Here is a 20692-nt window from a genome sequence, read left to right as displayed (position 1 = left end):
GACAGAGCTGCTGTACAGGACAGATTTCTTTCCCGGTCTCGGATGGATGATTGAGCGAGCCACATGGCTGGAGCTGGAGCCCAAGTGGCCAGAAACGTGAGTCATGGTGAAACATTGGTGAGGATGAAATGTGTGTAGTTGTGAAACATGGGTTTGGAGTGAAATGTGAGTCAGGGTGAAACAAGTTGAAATTTTAGTGAGGGTGAAATGTGCGTCATCGTGAAACATGGGTCCGTGTGAAGTGTCAGGGTGAAACATTGGTGAGGGTGAAATGTACGTCGTTGTGAAACATGGGTCGGTGTGAAATGTGAGTCAGGGTGAAACAAGGTGAAATGTGAGTCAGGGTGAAACAAGGTGAAACATTGGTGAGGGTGAAATGTACGTCATTGTGAAACATGGGTCTGTGTGAAACGTGAGTCAGGGTGAAACAAGAATTGGGGTAAGGGATGAGTAGAATTCATTTTACAGGTGTGTTATGTTACAAGTGGGTCACGTTACAGGTGCGTCACGTTACAGGTGTGTCACGTTACAGGCGTGTCATGTTACAGGCGTGTTATTCTAAAATACAGGTGTGTCAGGTTACAGGTGCATCATGCTACTGGTGTGTCACTTTACAAGTATGTCACGTTACAGGTGCATCATGTTACAGGTGTGTCATGTACTTGCAGGTTCTGGGATGACTGGATGCGGGCACCCGGAGCAGCGGAAGGGCCGAGAGTGTATACGGCCTGAGATCTGTAGAACCAGCACGTTCGGCAAGAAGGGCGTCAGCAAGTGAGTGTAGCATCCACGTGGTCATTTTAACCTGATCCAGTTTTGTGCACATTCACCAGCAAGACCGGTGTTGAATGAATTGTGGCACCAGTGGGTGTAGCGAAACAGATGTCTAGAGTTGATAAAAAATTGTTCTGGTTCTGTGGATTTAATCTCATTATGTGAACCTGCCATGGGGTTATTGGCAGACCACTGTCATCTAGCTGAAATACTGCTGTCAGTGGCAGTAAATAAACAAAATCATCTGGATTTTGCTGATCCTGGGTTCAGATTTTACCTAGTTATACTGATATGATATCATGATAGTCAGTACCACTGGTTGCGAGGTTCCTAAGAGGTCTTCATTTTCAAGTGTGGCATGGCATTTCACTGGACTGGTCTATAAAACTGTCATTAGATCAGACTGGTGTACACATCTCTGTATGGAGGTGAAGCCATCTTGCCCCTGACATTGTATTGTGATTGTCTTGCAGACTCCTTGTTAAAATACTTTTGTTCTGTTTCAGGGGGTTATATTATGAAAAACATTTAAAGTTCATAAAGTTGAACCAGAAGTATGTGCCTTTCACACAACTAGATCTTTCATATCTGGAGAAGGTACGTAAAACTTGTCCTGTTGCCATCATTCTCTTCCCACAGAGGTTACTCAAGTCATATCTTCCCACGTAACCTCTGTTCTAATACGGCCATATTTCCCGGTTATCGTAAAATCCCCTGGTGGCAAAAAAACGCAACACAAATTATCACCCTTCTTTCTATCCAATCAGAACACGTGTTACATCTACTTAGATGCAATATGGCGACCGCCATGGAGTTAGTAGATCAATATGCAAAGGATAGATTCCATATTTCATGTTTAGCTGAAAATCAGAAGCTAGCAATAGAAAGTGGGGCCACAAATATCCCTCCTCTGCCGTGACACACAAGACATTTAATGGCTAGCTTGTCCGTTGTCAACGCATGCGATGGAGACGCCATTGATCTGACATATCATGACTGAGTTCTGTCTAGAAGAAACGTTTGCGCGCATCGCCCAGGGGAAGAGGTTACAGTTTTCCCAAAGCATACGGAATTACCGAGGCTTTGCAAATGGTCACTTTTGAAACAACGTCGCCGCTAGCACAATTAAATCTGATTGCAACCAATCACGAATCTTGAACACTCGCACCTTGAAAGCGCCGTATTAGAACAGAGGTTACATGGGAAGAGAATGGGTTGCCATTAGAGTCTTAAATACATTCATACATGCATAATTGAACAATCACTGATGGTCTGAGGGATGTTAGACCCGTGAAGCTTCAGCAGGCCATGCTTGTCATAAAAAGCTCACTGACTTGGCCTTTGAATGGCATTTAGAAGCGGTACACATAAGGAAGAGAGTTTTAAGGATGTCAACTTCTTTATCATGAGGATAACAAATAACAAGAATTACTCCTTTATTGCTGACTTGGTTGCTATGGTGTCGCTGCTGTGTAGACCCATGCTCGTGATGTTAATCACTGGATTGTCTGGTCCAGACTCGATTATTACAGACTGATGTCATACAGCTGTAATATTGCTGACTTGGTTACTATGGTAACGCTACTGAGTAGACCCATGCTCATGATGTTAATCACTGGATTGTCTGGTCCAGACACGATTATTACAGACTGACGTCATACAGCTGTAATAATGCTGAATATGGCATTGAACAACAGACAAAACTTAACATGTTGACTGCCACCACGAGTATACTCGTATCAATTCTGGCAGAATTTGCCACTACAAGTTATCTCGTAGCTACATCAGTGGTATTTTCAAACAAGTTTCACATGCTGGCAAAATAGGCAGAAGAAGCAATCGTCTCCTGGCTGTAACAATGAACGCCAGGAGACGTTTGTTGGTTGTGCCCATTTTGCCAATTGAAATTTGTTTTGAAATACCAGTGATGTAGCTACGAGATAACTTGTAGTGGCAAATTCTGCCAGAATTGATACTACGAGTATACTCGGGATAGGCAGTCAACATGTTAGGGAATAATGATGATCTATCTCCATGTACTGGTGCTTGCTACAACGAGGGGCGCTCATTGAGAGGACTTATTATTATTATTATTATTATTTTTATTACAGGAGCGTTATGACACCGACTTTGTAAAGCATGTGTACGAGTCCCCAATGTTGTCTGTGGCCGAGGTCGTAAGTCAGAGCAAGAGTGATTATGGAACAGTCCGGGTGCAGTACAATACAAAAGATGAATTCAAAAGTCTAGCCAAAAAACTTGGAATCATGGATGATTTCAAGGTAAGTGTGAAATATCATTTGACATAAACTTAAATATGTCTTCACAGATACATGGATGTTGTTTGTGGTGTACGTCACAGAGTTTCGGATACTTTTTATGATTATTATATCTTTTGCTTACACAGACACAGGAACACAGACACACGCAAAGACACAGACACACTCAACACGCATGCATGCACACACACACAGAGCTATAACGGGTGGATCCAGGATTTTGGAGAAGGGAGGGATGCACAAAAATCATGAAGTCCAAAGGTTAGGGGGAAGTGCTCCTCAGAGATACTTTTTTCAGGGGAGAGATCTGGATCCGCCCCTGTATAAGAGTGCCGCCCAATGCAACCCAGTTTGGCCTGACTCCTGTAATCCCTTCATGTTTCAGGCTGGTGTCCCTCGGGCAGCTTATAGAGGAGTCATCAGCTTTATGTATAAGGGTAGGAGGGTCTTCCTTTCACCTCCCCCAAACTGGAGTCAGTATGACCCCAAGTGGAGCTGACCAATGACAGCACTTGTTAGGGAGCCTGCTAGAAGCATCATCCAATGAAAACCACAGAGAGGTGATCCAAGAATACCATGAACCAATCAAGTGCTGTGTTACATATTTAGTGTGTCTGGGAGTGAAAGGAGTGTATCCGAGGTTTCGTGCGGTTCTGGTGACAGTCATGTCGCATCCACAGCTCAGTGAAATGAATTTTTGTTGCTCGGGAGTTCCCACATCAAGACTACTTCAACATTGATTTCACTTGGACTTGACAAGAGCTTGTTCCTGTGTACCATTTTTCCTTCATGATGGAACACATCAAAGCATAATGCACACTGCCCTCTAAGGGCTGTAGTAATTTTAACAAATATACTGAGAGAAACAAATAAAGGAACACACGAAAATTCAAGCGTACCTTTGATATTTTCCAGTTTTTATCACCAGCTTTGAATAGCGCTTTGGGAGGAAATATGAGAATAAATAAAGGAACACTGTCATGAGGTGATGTTCCCTTATTTGTTTCCCTCAGTATAGATTATCTCGCTTTATGAGCAGTCAAAAGCTACATTGTATTCCTGGTTTAGTTACATGTTGAGGCAGTGGACCTAATTTCAGTGAGGTTCATATAGAACCATGACTTTCCATTGTCAGATAGTTTGAAATATTTTTATGCACTAGTTTATTTTTTTGTTACTTGCATTTGTGAGGAAATAAGAAAAGACAGTAATGTTGAAAGTCTTTGGAAACTATAATTACCTTCAACAATTATTGTTTAAATTTCATAAAGCTTATATCAACATGTATATAAATCAGTGAAAAAGGAAGATTTGGACTTTGAACAATACCAGCATTGACATCACCTGTCTTTTGTCAATTTAAGTTTGCCATTTTTGACAGTTTGAAAGTCTCTGGAGCAAGAAATATATTTGTGTGTACAAGTGGAATGAAAACAGTGTCTACAATTTCACTGTTAACTGAATGTGTGTGTGTGTGTGTGTGTGTGTGTGTGTGTGTGTGTGTGTGTGTGTGTGTGTGTGTGTGTGAGCTTACTTCAACAACTGTTTTAAAGAAATCTGTTAACAAACAAGCACCTTGTCAACCCCCATGTCAGATATATTTCACTGAACTACAGTTTTCACATGCACTTCCTGTTATGCTTGAAAATATGAATTCATTTTGTTGGGCCCAAATGCTTCATTGAATCACTGCAAGTCTGGTTAAAGTGATTTTTACCAATGTTAATTTTTGTTCATTATTTATATCTACACTTCCCCAGACCAATATTGTATATGGCTTCTCTGATGTGTCTGTAACCAAGGTGATGTGCTTTTGAATTTTTTCTCAGTGTCTGTTTTTCCGGTTGGCGGCGAGTCATCTGGTTTGACGGTTCCTGTTACATTCTCTTTGAAATCCTCTGATAGTTCCTCATATTTCTCGAAATTGCAAATAGAACGAGACTGAATTTGATATGGATCGTTGCTTTTATGTTTGTGGTAAAGGTTGAGATTATTTTGGGGTTTCTTGTCAATGTTGAAGGGGTGGTGGGTTAAGATAGTGGTTAAAGCATTTACACGTCATGTCGTAGGCCCAGGTTCTATTCCATATCTGGATACACCGTGTTAAGCCCATGTGGTGTCCCCTGCCACGATATTTTTGGAACATTGCTAAAGGTGGCGCTAAACCTACCTGTGACGTAGACCTATACAGATGATGCTGCCAGTTTGGTACAGAGTATCGTTGCAGATTTACAGTTGTATCCTCAGTATATAGTGGTTGCAGGTTTGAATCTCAGGTTTGTGATCCTCGGTCTATCTGCACCAGACCATGCAACATGTTATAAGTCTTAAGACCTTCAGATTCTTTCCTATTACGATCCTTGATTTACACCAAGATGGTAAAAGTCTGAGACTGGTACATTGGCATCCACCATCAGTGAAGTGATACAACGATGATATCACCCTCTTAGACCTGCAGCAACATAAACATGATATCATCCTCTTAGACCTGCAGTGATATAAGCATGATATCACCCTCTTAGAACTGCAGCGACATAAGCATGGTATCTCCCTCTTAGAACTGCAACATAAACATGATATCATCCTCTTAGAACTGCAGTGATATAGGCATGATATCACCTTAGAACTGCAGTGATATAAGCATGATCTCACCTTCTTAGACCTGCAGTGATATAAGCATGATATCACCTTAGAACTGCAGTGATATAGGCATGATATCACCTTCTTAGACCTGCAGTGATATAAGCATGATATCACCCTCTTAGACCTGCAGTGATATTATTATGATATCCCCCTCTTGAAACTGTGGTGAATCTTCACTATAAAACAACCTGTTTTAACAATCAGCTGTGTATAGGTGAAGCATTGAACCAGTCCGAGCTCTATACTCATATTTATCTTGCGCTGTGGTTTCGGAGTGTGTTTTTTTCTATTTTGAGGCTGGGTTGAAGGTCCTTGTATGTTTGGGATGTCAGTTTTAACGAATTGTTCCATGTTTTCTGTTTAAGATATTTGTTGAAGAATTCCATGTGTTTTCCAGTGTGGTTGTGTCGGCAGAAGATAGAGTAGATGTTGTTTTATATACACACGGTCTGCAGCGTGAAGGTGTCACTTACATTAAGTACATATCAGCAAATAATTGTGCAAGAATTATCAATTATTTTGAATTTTGTATCCTAAACACAGAATCGTTAAATAACATCCGCAATAACGCAGTGGATTGTGTCCCCTTCCTGGTTTGATGAATACTTAGGATGCATTCCCTAAAACAGATTCATGGTTTTTAATGTTCGTGTCTGTTTCTACCTTCAGACATGTTGTATAAGTGTTGAGTTATCACTCTCTGCTGAGAATAAACCTTGTTTCTATGGACATTGGCCGGCTATGGTACTGTCCCATGATGCAACACTCGATAATAAGTAAGTGGAGCAAAAGGAATTTCAATCAAATGTGGTTTCATGATCGTGAGATGACTACATGTTCATAATTTCCATTGTGACAAAACCAACATCGAAACAGGAAATGGTTATCGGTACGTTTCATGCACTAATTCTTATGACAGTGTAGAAGATCGGCTGACGGAGAATTTCATTTATTTCATGGGAAGTTTAGGACTGCAATGTGCTGATAGACATAAGTAATTATACACTTATAGAAGTATCTTGTTGGGAAATAACACCATGAGATTATTTTTGAATCATTCACCTCTTACAGAAAAACATATCAACATTTCATTATAAGTTCTTCACTGGTCACGAGGGGAACATAAAGAAACATCGAGGGTACATCAAGTCATGGGCCCCGAGGGACCAGTGAACAACGTATTTATCTTTCCGAACACCTCTGGTAATTTTGAACTGTTTGATGCACAGGTACCAGATCTTAGTATGGAGCACCAGACGACAAGAAAAACAAACTTAGAGTTATCTCCCTTCTGTCGATTTGCATTCGCAAAACATCGGTAATTTCCATACATCATTCGTGATTCAATGTTATTTGAGATAAAGAATTAGTACTACGAAGTACCAAATGAGTTCGGCATTCCCAGCGGGGTACATAGAAAATGTTAATCGCTTGTGAGCGGGGTACATTGAAAATAACAGAAGAGCGCTCAGCCAATCAGAAAATGACATGTATGTGTGAGGCAAAATAATTGCTCATGCACCAAGACTGTGAGATAGCTGCAGTTTGATGAAAACCATTCTGGATTACGAAAACGGATGACATAGCTGTGATGTCAGCTTCAGGACTATCAATTAGTATTGTGTAATATGGGCTTCACTCACTTGCTTAGAAGGGGAGGTAGGTAGCCTAGTGGTTAAAGCGTTCACTCGTCACGCCAAAGACCCGGGTTCGATTTCCCACATGGGCACAATGTGTGAAGCCCATTTCTGGTGTCCCCTGCCGTGATATTGCTGGAATATTTCTAAAAACAGCGTAAAACCATACTTACTCACTCACTCACTTGCTTAGAAAGTAACCATTCAATATTTTGGGATACGAGGGAGGCTTGTTTTTTTAAACTGAATATTGTTTTAGCTACAGCTGCGAAACCATGTTTTCAGTTAAATGTAAGATCTTTCATATTTAATAGTAAAGTTAAAAAAACATCCTGCAGGAATATTGTTTTTGTGGCAAACAAGATTCTTTTTGTTAACAGTTTGAAGCATAAATCAATTATTTTAAACATTTTCGGAGGTGATCTATTTTTTCCGATAAAATCCATGTCGCCCCGAGTAGTCTGTAATATATTTAGGAGATTTGCTTGTTACCCAATGCTGGATACTGGTAGACAATGTTGGTGCTTCTGTGCAGATGAAGTTCCTTATCTTTGTTTATTTACTTCCGTATGGTGTTTGCCTGAATGTTTGTAATGTGAACGACGGAACTGTTTCAGTGCAGCGTTGTTTATTCATGATCAGATTTTATTCAATTTTCATGTATTTTGTTCAAGAGGGAACTGATACAGGGATTGTAAACTAGTTTTCTCTTTGAATGTTTGTATCCGTAATGTGCACCGTTGACAAATATAATAAAGATGTTTATTCTGTTTTTCTCTGGTACTCTGTGAAGGGTGGACAGTGTCTGTTTTTCTCTGGTACTCTGTGAGGTGTAGACAGTGTCTGTTTTTCTCTGGTGCTGTGTGAGGGGTGTGGACAGTGTCTGTTTTCTCTGGTACTCTGTGAGGGGTGTGGACAGTGTCTGTTTTTCTCTGGTACTCTGCGTGGGTGGACAGTGTCTGTTTTTCTCTGGTACTCTGTGAGGGGTGGACAGTGTCTGTTTTTCTCTGGTACTCTGTGAGGTGTGGACAGTGTCTGTTTTTCTCTGGTACTCTGTGAGGTGTGGACAGTGTCTGTTTTTCTCTGGTACTCTGTGAAGGGTGGACAGTGTCTGTTTTTCTCTGGTACTCTGTGAGGTGTGTGGACAGTGTCTGTTTTTCTCTGGTACTCTGTGAGGGGTGGGCAGTGTCTGTTTTTCTCTGGTACTATGCGAGGTGGACAGTGTCTGTTTTTCTCTGGTACTCTGTGAGGTGTAGACAGTGTCTGTTTTTCTCTGGTACTCTGTGAGGTGTGTGGACAGGGTGGGACAGTGTCTGTTTTTCTCTGGTACTCTGGAAGGGTGTGGACAGTGTCTGTTTTTCTGGTGAGGTCTGTGGTACTCTGTGAGGTGTAGACAGTGTCTGTTTTCTCTGGTACTCTGTGAGGTGGTGGACAGTGTCTGTTTTTCTCTGGTACTCTGTGAGGGGTGGACAGTGTCTGTTTTTCTCTGGTACTCTGTGAGGTGTGTGGACAGTGTCTGTTTTTCTCTGGTACTCTGTGAGGGGTGGACAGTGTCTGTTTTCTCTGGTACCTGTGAGGGGTGGACAGTGTCTGTTTTCTCTGGTACTCTGCGAGGTGGATAGTGTCTGTTTTTCTCTGGTACTCTGCGAGGGGTGGACAGTGTCTGTTTTTCTCTGGTACTCTGTGAGGTGTGGACAGTGTCTGTTTTTCTCTGGTACTCTGTGAGGGGTGTGGACAGTGTCTGTTTTTCTCTGGTACTATGTGAAGGGTGGACAGTGTCTGTTTTTCTCTGGTGCTGTGTGAGGTGTGTGGACAGTGTCTGTTTTCTCTGGTACTCTGTGAAGGGTGGACAGTGTCTGTTTTTCACTGGTACTATGCCAAGGGTGGACAGTGTCTGTTTTTCTCTGGTACTCTGTGAAGGGTGGACAGTGTCTGTTTTTCTCTGGTACTATGTGAAGGGTGGACAGTGTCTGTTTTTCTCTGGTACCCTGTGAAGGGTGGGCAGTGTCTGTTTTTCTCTGGTACTATGCGAAGGGGGGACAGTGTCTGTTTTTCTCTGGTACCCTGTGAAGGGTGGGCAGTGTCTGTTTTTCTCTGGTACTATGCGAAGGGGGGACTGTGTCTGTTTTTCTCTGGTACTCTGTGAAGGGTGGACAGTGTCTGTTTTTCTCTTGTACTCTGTGAGGTGTGTGGACAGTGTCTGTTTTTCTCTGGTACTCTGTGAAGGGTGGACAGTGTCTGTTTTTCACTGGTACTATGCCAAGGGTGGACAGTGTCTGTTTTTCTCTGGTACTCTGCGAGGGGTGGACAGTGTCTGTTTTTCTCTGGTACTCTGTGAAGGGTGTGGACAGTGTCTGTTTTTCTCTGGTACTCTGTGAGGGGTGGACAGTGTCTGTTTTTCTCTGGTACTCTGTGAGGGGTGTGGACAGTGTCTGTTTTTCTCTCTGGTACTCTGAGGGGTGGACAGTGTCTGTTTTCTCTGGTACTCTCGAGGGTGGACAGTGTCTGTTTTTCTCTGGTACTCTGTGAGGGGTGGACAGTGTCTGTTTTTCTCTGGTACTCTGTGAGGTGTGTGGACAGTGTCTGTTTTTCTCTGGTACTCTGTGAGGGTGGACAGTGTCTGTTTTTCTCTGGTACTCTGTGAGGGGTGTGGACAGTGTCTGTTTTTCTCTGGTACTCTGCGAGGGGTGGACAGTGTCTGTTTTTCTCTGGTACTCTGTGAGGGGTGGACAGTGTCTGTTTTTCTCTGGTACTCTGCGAGGGGTGGATAGTGTCTGTTTTTCTCTGGTACTCTGTGAGGGTTGGACAGTGTCTGTTTTTCTCTGGTACTCTGCGAGGGGTGGACAGTGTCTGTTTCTCTGGTACTCTGTGAGGGGTGGCCAGTGTCTGTTTTTCTCTGGTACTCTGTGAGGTGTGTGGACAGTGTCTGTTTTTCTCTGGTACTCTGTGAGGGTGGACAGTGTCTGTTTTTCTCTGGTACTCTGTGAGGGGTGGACAGTGTCTGTTTTTCTCTGGTACTCTGTGAAGGGTGGACAGCATCTGAGACTCAAATCATTGGTTCGTCTTCTCTGACTGTAGAACAATCATATCATAAACCTGTGGACGTTAGGAGCAGAAGGAACTGTCTCGTCTGTGCCAGACTTTTGTTTTGTTTTCATTTATAGATTGCGATTCTGAAAAATGTCATCAGAAGGTCGACAAAGAAACCCATTGTAGTGTGTTCTTTAATCAATGCATCCTTGGGTTTTTTCATGGCATAGTTCGGGTGTGTGTAAGCATTCTGAATCAAAATACTGACTTATAATGTCAATTGCTGCTGGAAATATTTTTGTTTCCATCATGTGGGAATTCTGTGGATATTGTTAAGTGGTCTTTGCTGGAGGTGTTTTAAAAAACTGTCATTCTCAGTTTGTCTGGTTGAATCTGTAACTTTTGGGGGCCTATATGATTCGAAAATGGATTGTTCAGATGGAGATTACATGTAATACCATATTCCCTACCCGGAGTGCCTAGACAATTTACAAAGAGGGCGCTAAACTAAAATGTGTTTGATGATAGTTACAATGAAATCTGTATGACATTTGTGCTTATGTATTCTGTAACATGTACAAGAAATACTGACTGGCATTTAAAGTTTTGGTCTGGGCAGAGTTCTCCATTAAGATTACCTACAGACGGGTGTAGAGTTTGGTCTGGGCAGAGTTCTCCATTAAGATTACCTACAGACGGGTGTAGAGTTTGGTCTGGGTAGAGTTCTCCATTAAGATTACCTACAGACAGGTGTAGAGTTTGGTCTTGGCAGAGTTCTTCATTAAGATTACCTACAGACGGGTGTAGAGTTTGGTCTGGGGTGAATATGGTATGTTAAACATGATGGTGTGTTTTCTGTTTGATGAGAGTGGGTGTGATCAGATTTATTTATGGGTGCAGCTTCTATATTGTGTCAGTCACAGGACATCATTCTTTGTGCCACAGATTTATACTTCAGCTTTGTGTACATGACGTTCCCCCATCACCTGTGAATACTTAGTCGCGTTATGTGGGAAAATAGATACCATTATTTAAATTCACTCTTGCCTGCTGGCCCGCGACTACTAAATTGTGCTTAGGACTGGTAAGAATACAATGATATTTGTCCTGATAGACAAGTAGCATATGCATGCAGTAATTCTGAACCTGGTCTCAAACACTCATAAGATTGAATGAAACAGGAAATATTTCTGTCTTGTTCATGCAGGATTCACTACTGATTCTGAGAGATAATAAACTTGGATTTCCACTAGTCCTCTGGACTTATTTGGAGCTGTGACTGGCTTGCGGTTAACTATTTTGGTTAGAACAGTAACTACACCATACATCGCGAGTCATCCATGGGGAACGTCATGCATACCTCACCATGAAGGCTCATTTGCAGACGTATTTATACTGTGTATTATCATCACAACTCATGCGACAGATAGTCATTGTATGTTGATAATAATACCAGATTAGATTAGCACTTAGAGAACGGGGTAATATATCTTAAGGTTTCATTCTTACTCTTCAATAATGGATCTGTATATAGTTCTTTGACTAAAACTCCTAAAAAAACTCAAACATCTGATTCTGTCATGGCGTGAGTGATTACTTGTAGTCATATAAAGCAGGGGGCGTTGTTTGACTTCTTTGTTTGACTCTCTTATTGGCCATGTTAGATGCTTATTAGATAATTTTACCATTTGAATATTATTTGTTACAAAATTTGACATGTTCAGTTCCCTATTAGATGCTTAAGTCGAACTTGTAGTTGACAAAACTGTTTTAGAATTTTTGCAGATGGAATTCTTTTGGTGCCATTTTTCAAACAAGCTTTGCTTGTTTCAAAAATATCAGTTTCATTTAATTACATGGTGCTCGCCAAGTGTAGACTTGCGTTACATCTGTTACTGTGTTACCCGTTATAAACGTCACATTCAGCCATCTTGTAGCTCTTCATTTCAGGATTTTGTTAATGATTTAAAAAATAATGCTGAAAAATGAAACCATCTTCCAAAAAAACAAATTTTGAAACCCTTAGAACTTATTATTAAGTATTAGAAGAATGTTGACATTCAAGTGTCAGGTGAGTTGTAAAAAAGTTTAGATTATCTTCCATTCAAATGGAGTCCAGTTTTCTAGGGTGCCACAGGTTTCTTTGAGTTGTGTCCCTCAACAGTGCCAGGATCCGATAATCATGGGTTTGAATTCTTATTCATCCTTATTACCATGTTAAGTTTGTCAGTATCGGGTTTCCCTTCATTGGTTTTACATCAAGTAGCAATGTTTCCTCATCTCACTGAAAGAACCGGGTTCGATTCCCCACGTGGGTACATTGTGTGAAGCCCATTCTTTGTGTCTGTCCTCTGCCAGACTTTGCTGCAATATTGCTAAAAGCGGCATATGCTCACTCACTCACTTGAGACTTTCCTACAACATCAAACATCCCATGGTACAGCTGAAATATTGAACCAAGTGGTGTTAAGCTGATTCACTCCCAATACAAAACCTTTCGAAGAATTTACTTAGTTGCTTGATATTGAAGGAAAACCAAATGGATATCCATCTTCTTTATTGCATGAGATAGAACTTGGTTTTCCTTCACCTAAACAACTTCCAACATGCCTCGGGGCGGTGGGGTAGCCTAGTGGTCAAAGCATTCGCTCGTCACGCCAAAACCCCGAGGTTCGATTCCCCACATGGGTACAATTTGTGACGCCTATTTCTGGTGTCCCCCCCTCGTGATATTGCTGGAATATTGCTACAAACAGCGTAAAACCATACTCAGTCAGTCAGTCTAAAATGCCTCTCAAAGAAGTTTCTTGAAATTATTCAACAGGAAGTTTAACTGGCTCAAGTGTCACAACAATCAAAATCTCCTGATTGAATATTTTCCAGTATTTAGTTACAAATTGAACTAATTTTTTTTTACTTCCACATACTTTTAAGAATTTTTTTGAAATTGAATGAAGTAGAAACAAAATGGCTGCATGACTTTGTGTCAGTTTCGAATTAGTTTTAATGGCAGGCAGTAGGTGTCTCTGGTAATGTGTCACAAAACGGTTTAGTACATGTTTGTAAATATTTTGAGTTTCGCAAGTAAGTAATTAGAACTAAAACTTCATTGTTAAATGCAGTTATGCTTGTCAGTGATCTCACACAAGGTGCTAATAGGGAAATTAGATGAATAAAGTTGTAGGTTCCCAGGTTTACTTCCTCTGTTCTACTTGAGGTTTCCCAGGTGTACTTCCTCTGTTCTACTTGAGGTTTCCCAGGTGTACTTCCTCTGTTCTACTTGAGGTTTCCCAGGTGTACTTCCTCTGTTCTACTTGAGGTTTCCCAGGTGTACTTCCTCTGTTCTACTTGAGGTTTCCCAGGTGTACTTCCTCTGTTCTACTTGAGGTTTCCCAGGTGTACTTCCTCTGTTCTACTTGAGGTTTCCCAGGTGTACTTCCTCTGTTCTACTTGAGGTTTCCCAGGTGTACTTCCTCTGTTCTACTTGAGGTTTCCCAGGTGTACTTCCTCTGTTCTACTTGAGTTTTCCCAGTTTGGAAGTACATAGCGGATTCAGTGACTAACACAGTTATGTTTCTTATCATTTATTTGTAGAAATTTGAATCTGTAGTAAATTAAATTCATAGTAAAACACCAAACAGAGAGATCCTAAATAGTGACACAGACAGTGGTGTTTCACATTCTAATTTTATTTGACATATGTAGAATTTCAAGTTGTTAATAGAACCTTTAGTAATACGCCTGATAAAACATACCCTAGTTTTCATGCTCATAGTATACCCCACTTACATGTCTTCATTGTTAGGGGCGGGGCGGTGGGGTAGCCTCGAGGTTTAAGCGTTGGCTCGTCACGCCGAAGACCCGGGTTCGAATCCCCACATGGGTACATTGTGTGAAGCTCATTTCTGGTGTCCCCCGCCGTGATATTGCTGGAATATTGTTAAAAGCAGCGTTAAACTGAACTCACTCACTCTTCCATGTTAAGAAGCCAAGTTCAAGGTGCTGCAATTCCCCATGGAGAGTTGCATATTCAGAAACAACAGGGTCTATCAAATATTCACAACATTATAATAGTGCGACCTTTATTGTTTACATTTGGAACTGTCCATTTCTGTTCATTTTCAAAGTACAAAAGTAAGATATGCTGATCTGAATGCTCACGTACTGATAACTTAGAGAGTATTATATCAGAGTAAAAGTTTTAATGAGATTCGACCTGCCCAAACCACACTGTCACTCCAGGTCAAGGGACCACCTACCAACTGATGACCAACATTGTCTAGTACATTCTTATGTAGAGACCGGGCTCCAAGTGATGTAAAGAGTCAGTGAGTATTGACTCGCAAGTTACCAGACACTGGGTATTTGAAGGGTTTCTGTGGGTATTCAGTAATGTTTTACTTCCAGTCTATTTGGTATTTTTACACCAGTGATAATTTCGGAAGATAATTCTTAAATGTTTTTCTTTCTGGTGACTTGAATTGTATCTGTGTGCTTCCCCATGTCTGTAAACTCGGAACAGCGATTTTCATGTCTCGCTGACAGGGATGCACCTTCTTTTATTTATTCAGTATTGTTTGTGTATAGGTGATGCCTGCATTTAATCAGTAAATACAGATCTGGGCCCACTTGCACAAAGAGGACTCAGCCCTATGACTATCTTAAGTTGATGCCGGGCGGTGGGGGTAGCCTAGTGGTCAAAGCGTCCGCTTGTCGTCACGCTGAAGGCCCGGGATCGATTCCTCACATGGGTACAGTGTGTGAAGCCCATTTCTGTTGTCCCCCGCTGTGATATTGCTGGAATATAGTTACAGCGGCGTAAAACTAAACTAAACTAACTCACTCACTCACTCTTAAGTTGATGCTAATGTATGGGAGTTACAATCACCTTAGCTCTAAGATCTCTTTGTGCACATGGACCCTGCACAGAGAAACAGGTAACAGAATGCATTGGTTAATTCTTAGGGAGTTATAATAATGTTTTTTGAAGTTTACATGCTTATTTGTTGAAGCAACACTAATAGAGTAACAGTGATTTATTCTGTGTAGATAATACAAACATGCAGCCTGTCTGTAGCTCTGAACAGAGTGGTCTGATTGTCAGTACATTCTCATGTATAAAATAGTCATAGTTTTATGACAATCATTGTATCAAATAGTCACAATTCTGACAATGTGCTATGTAGGTGAGTACTCAGACTGACTCTACAACATTTATTTATTTCTTTTAAGAAGATAGTGTTTGTAGTTTCATGACTTGTGTTGACTTAAAGATTGATTAGAACTGAGAATGTAGATGAAATAGTAAATCTATATATGTATTAATGATATAAATACTCACTCAATAGACAAATTAGCAGTAGATAAACTTCACACATTCTATTCACAGACATGACACTTAATATTCATTCATGTAATGCTCAAACAGTGATAAAGTCATGTGTGATCCAGAACCTAATTATATACTGAGGGAGCAAAATAATGCAACAGCTGTTTGACAGACATTTTTATGAAGTTGACAGTTGAGGAAGTAGTCATGTTATGGATAATGCAAACGTTATCACTGTTTTAAATTAATTATGAACATTACTGGGTTCATTTCATAACCCAAATATGTCAAGTTAAACATTTAGGGGTGAGGCATGGGGGTCCTTAGATTCAGACAATGGGTAATCAATCCCAACACACATCATATTTTAAAACACTTTCTATTAATGGAAACATTTTGTTGTTATAATGTTATCATTACCCTAAATAACCATAGATTGCTTGTGAACACCTACTAATCATTTGGTTGATACAAGGCATTTGTAGATGAAATACATGCTTTATTTCTGCTGTAACCTTACTTTCTTGCATCAGTATATATATGGGGAATGAAGTCCGTTGAGCTATAGAATTTGATTTGTCATGAAACGAAAACGTGAACGAAATAAGTGTTGATGATTGAGAACTAATTTTGCCAGTCTGCAAAATCACAATGAAAATACAATTAATTCCATTTGTGTAATACATTTGTATCATTAGCTGATTAATACATCGAGCACTTGCACTGAAGCTAAGTTTGATTGTGTAACACTTGGCGAGCTGTTTGTAGATCAGATAGGATAACTAGATATTGGTTGTCAGATTCTTCTCAGTGTTACAATAGTGTTCATTTTGACAATGTCGGCAGGAGCTTGTCCTGGCAGCCGTTCTTGGCTGTTCTCAAAAGACACTGCTGTGCAGAGCCACCCTATAAGATGACAATGTCGAACTGAGCTTGTCCTGGCAGCCGTTCTTGGCTGTTCTCAAAAGACACTGTTGTGCAGAGCCACCATGGAAGGTGAGCTGCAGAACCTGTGGTATTTATGAATCAGCAGTTAATGCTACTTGTCACATCTCTGTGTGCATGTAATATTCAGTGTATATAGGTTGTACATATACAAATTAACATTAAATTCCAGTATTTTTGTATATAGTGAAAATGTCATGTTCTTTCAGAGAATGATAAATTAAAACCATTCGAAACTGCTGGTGTTTTGTTGAATATCTGGTTTTATATTTGACGTTCAACATCATTCAGCTAAATGTGGCAGTAAAAGAACTGTCTGGACCATACAATCACGTGATTGACATGTTGAATGTAAGACACTGTCGGAATGCAGTGACATGCAGTCGGTGAATCCCACACAATGGGCACCTAGCATGACAAGCACAGATTGATGGGACTGATGCTTCTTCTGATCTGGACATGTGAAGATAGTTGGCTGAGCCAGTACTCCTGTGTACACAATGGGCACCTAGCATGACAAGTACAGGTTGATGGGACTGATGCTTCTTCTGATCTGGACATGTGAAGATAGTTGGCTGAGCCAGTACTCCTGTGTACACAATGGACACCTAGCATGACAAGTACAGGTTGATGGGACTGATGCTTCTTCTGATCTGGACATGTGAAGATAGTTGGCTGAGCCAGTACTCCTGTGTACACAATGGACACCTTGCATGACAAGTACAGGTTGATGGGACTGATGCTTCTCCTGATCTGGACATGTGAAGATAGTTGGCTGAGCCAGTACTCCTGTGTACACAATGGGCACCTAGCATGACAAGTACAGGTTGATGGGACTGATGCTTCTTCTGATCTGGACATGTGAAGATAGTTGGCTGAGCCAGTACTCCTGTGTACACAATGGACACCTTGCATGACAAGTACAGGTTGATGGGACTGATGCTTCTTCTGATCTGGACCTGTGACGATAGTTGGCTGAGCCAGTAATCCTGTGTACACAATGAACACCTAGCATGACAAGTACAGGTTGATGGGACTGATGCTTCTTCTGATCTGGACATGTGAAGATAGTTGGCTGAGCCAGTACTCCTGTGTACACAATGAACACCTAGCATGACAAGTACAGGTTGATGGGACTGATGCTTCTTCTGATCTGGACATGTGAAGATAGTTGACTGAGCCAGTACTCCTGTGTACACAATGAACACCTAGCATGACAAGTACAGGTTGATGGGACTGATGCTTCTTCTGATCTGGACATGTGAAGATAGTTGACTGAGCCAGTACTCCTGTGTACACAATGAACACCTAGCATGACAAGTACAGGTTGATGGGACTGATGCTTCTTCTGACCTGGACATGTGAAGATAGTTGGCTGAGCCAGTACTCCTGTGTACACAATGGACACCTAGCATGACAAGTACAGGTTGATGGGACTGATGCTTCTTCTGATCTGGACATGTGAAGATAGTTGGCTGAGCCAGTACTCCTGTGTACACAATGAACACCTAGCATGACAAGTACAGGTTGATGGGACTGATGCTTCTCCTGACCTTGACCTGTGAAGATAGTTGGCTGAGCCAGTACTCCTGTGTACACAATGGACACCTAGCATGACAAGTACAGGTTGATGGGACTGATGGACATGTGAAGATAGTTGACTGAGCCAGTAATCCTGTGTACAAATGATAACTGAACACACAATGAACACCTAGCATGACAAGTACAGGTTGATGGGACTGATGCTTCTTCTGATCTGGACTTGTGAAGATAGTTGGCTGAGCCAGTAATCCTGTGTACACAATGAACACCTTGCATGACAAGTACAGGTTGATGGGACTGATGCTTCTTCTGATCTGGACCTGTGAAGATAGTTGGCTGAGCCAGTACTCCTGTGTACACAATGAACACCTAGCATGACAAGTACAGGTTGATGGGACTGATGCTTCTCCTGACCTTGACCTGTGAAGATAGTTGGCTGAGCCAGTACTCCTGTGTACACAATGGACACCTTGCATGACAAGTACAGGTTGATGGGACAATGCTTCTTCTGATCTGGACTTGTGAAGATAGTTGGCTGAGCCAGTAATCCTGTGTACACAATGAACACCTAGCATGACAAGTACAGGTTGATGGGACTGATGCTTCTTCTGACCTTGACCTGTGAAGATAGTTGACTGAGCCAGTACTCTTGTGTACACAATGGGCACCTAGCATGACAAGTACAGGTTGATGGGACAATGCTTCTTCTGATCTGGACATGTGAAGATAGTTGGCTGAGCCAGTACTCCTGTGTACACAATGGACACCTTGCATGACAAGTACAGGTTGATGGGACTGATGCTTCTTCTGATCTGGACATGTGAAGATAGTTGGCTGAGCCAGTACTCCTGTGTACACAATGGACACCTTGCATGACAAGTACAGGTTGATGGGACTGATGCTTCTTCTGACCTAGACCTGTGAAGATACTGTGGTCTCAATCCTCCATATATATTTCAGCATTAAGTACTCAGTATTCCTATATATAGAGGGTATTATATGAGTGCCCATGTCATTCTATGTTTAGGACATGAGTGCCTAAATGTTGGTATTTCGATATTTTGGCACCGGTAAACATAGTATGATATGGGCATGAATATATTATTCTACTTATTACCAAAGTCGTCAAGTTGAGGAAAATAAACCCAAATCTACTTTCAAACATAGGCTGGCTACCGGCCATCTCCGCATGTAGAACTCACGGTCATAGAAGAAACGTGACGTATTGTTCATGACGTCACGTCACCATGACAAAGTGATATTTTACCCTATGGCATCGTATGAAAAATATGAACCCCGATATTTTCGCCCTCGTAGGTAATAACTTACATAATTAAGGCTTCAGGCCAACGTACAGCCAATACAATGAAGGTGCTTTTTTGAAAACGAGTGCTACAGCAAAAGGTTACAGTTTACGATCGGAGATTCATTACAAATATTACATTTAAGATGACTTGCATCAGAGGACTGCAACATTGTTATCAGACTGTCCATTGGATTAGGAGATCAGCTGTACAACTTTATCGACTCGAGACATTTCTTTAGTCAACCTGTGTTTATTCTAAATGTGAGACTTGTTTTCATCACGATATGTCTGACCTGTGAAGATCCGGGTTAGAATATTGGCCTTCAGTAACCCATGCGAGTCGTAAGAGGCGACTAACGGGATCGGGTGGTCAGGCTCGCTGACTCTGTTGACATATGTCATCGGTTCCCAATTACGTTGATCGATGCTCATGCTGTTGATCACAGGATTGTCTGGTCCAGACTCGATTTTTTTACAGACCGCCACCATATAGCTGGAATATTGCTGAGTGCGGCGTAAAACTAAACTCACTCAGTCACGATATGTCTGTAAGCACAACCAGTCAACCATCGGATGTCATGATCCAGCATTACAGCGCCTTCACCGACACACAGGACGACAAGGATCAGTTTCTTCAAATGTGTCCCAGATAACTGTTTGGTTCATTTGTGGTGTTGGGTGTATTTCTACTACGCGAGGTAGAACAATTTCAGTAACACAGCGACAGTGTGACGAACATGTGTACTCCCATGTCTTAATCGACTTATGTTCAGAGTGAGTGAGTGAGTTTTAGACCGCTGTTATATTCCAGCAACATCACGGCGGGGACACCAGGAATGGGCTTCACACATTCTACCTATGTGGGGAATCGAACCCGGGTCTTCGGCGTGACGAGCGAAAGTTTTCTCAAGAAGGTTACCCCACCACCCATGCTTGCATACAGAAAGGAGATTGTCAATGAAGGAGAGCCAGGGAGTTAGATATGTAGAATATAATCTCGGCTGTACAGGGCTTCAGTGGAGCACTATTTACACTACAACTTATCATATACCTTGCGTCTGATCAATCCATATTCCCCACTCATAAATTATGCACCCGTGAAGGTCCGGGTTAGAATGAACCTTCAGTAATCCATGCTTGTCGTAAGAGGCGGCTAACAGGATCGGGTGGTCAGGCTCGCTGGCTTGGTTAACACATGTCATCGGTT

General features: G+C 41.5%; 1 protein-coding gene and 3 long non-coding RNA genes across 4 annotated transcripts in view; all 4 read left to right on the top strand.

Moving 5' to 3' along the window:
- The window catches only part of LOC124259229 (alpha-1,3-mannosyl-glycoprotein 2-beta-N-acetylglucosaminyltransferase-like), a 67659-nt gene extending 63661 nt beyond the window's left edge, over window positions 1–3998 (top strand). The window contains 6 exon segments of the mRNA XM_046693341.1: window positions 6–96; window positions 669–690; window positions 692–774; window positions 1281–1371; window positions 2886–3056; window positions 3439–3998. Coding sequence (XP_046549297.1) covers window positions 6–96; window positions 669–690; window positions 692–774; window positions 1281–1371; window positions 2886–3056; window positions 3439–3552 — 572 coding nt within the window. The 3' untranslated portion in view covers window positions 3553–3998.
- A 3098-nt stretch (window positions 3999–7096) lies between these two features.
- Window positions 7097–8871, top strand: LOC124259235. Its single transcript, XR_006893784.1, has 3 exons — window positions 7097–8319; window positions 8584–8621; window positions 8835–8871. It is a non-coding gene; the product is annotated as an uncharacterized LOC124259235 (long non-coding RNA).
- Window positions 8872–10023: 1152 nt separating this feature from the next.
- LOC124259234 lies at window positions 10024–12362 on the top strand. Its single transcript, XR_006893783.1, has 2 exons — window positions 10024–11080; window positions 11173–12362. It is a non-coding gene; the product is annotated as an uncharacterized LOC124259234 (long non-coding RNA).
- A 692-nt stretch (window positions 12363–13054) lies between these two features.
- LOC124259233 lies at window positions 13055–16876 on the top strand. Its single transcript, XR_006893782.1, has 2 exons — window positions 13055–13580; window positions 13887–16876. It is a non-coding gene; the product is annotated as an uncharacterized LOC124259233 (long non-coding RNA).
- Window positions 16877–20692: the final 3816 nt, after the last annotated feature.

Source organism: Haliotis rubra, unplaced genomic scaffold (genome assembly GCF_003918875.1).
Source record: "Haliotis rubra isolate DU_JTF1 unplaced genomic scaffold, ASM391887v1 Scf714, whole genome shotgun sequence".
NCBI classification, from domain to species: Eukaryota; Metazoa; Mollusca; class Gastropoda; order Lepetellida; family Haliotidae; genus Haliotis; species Haliotis rubra.
This window is presented reverse-complemented; position numbering and strand designations above follow the sequence as displayed.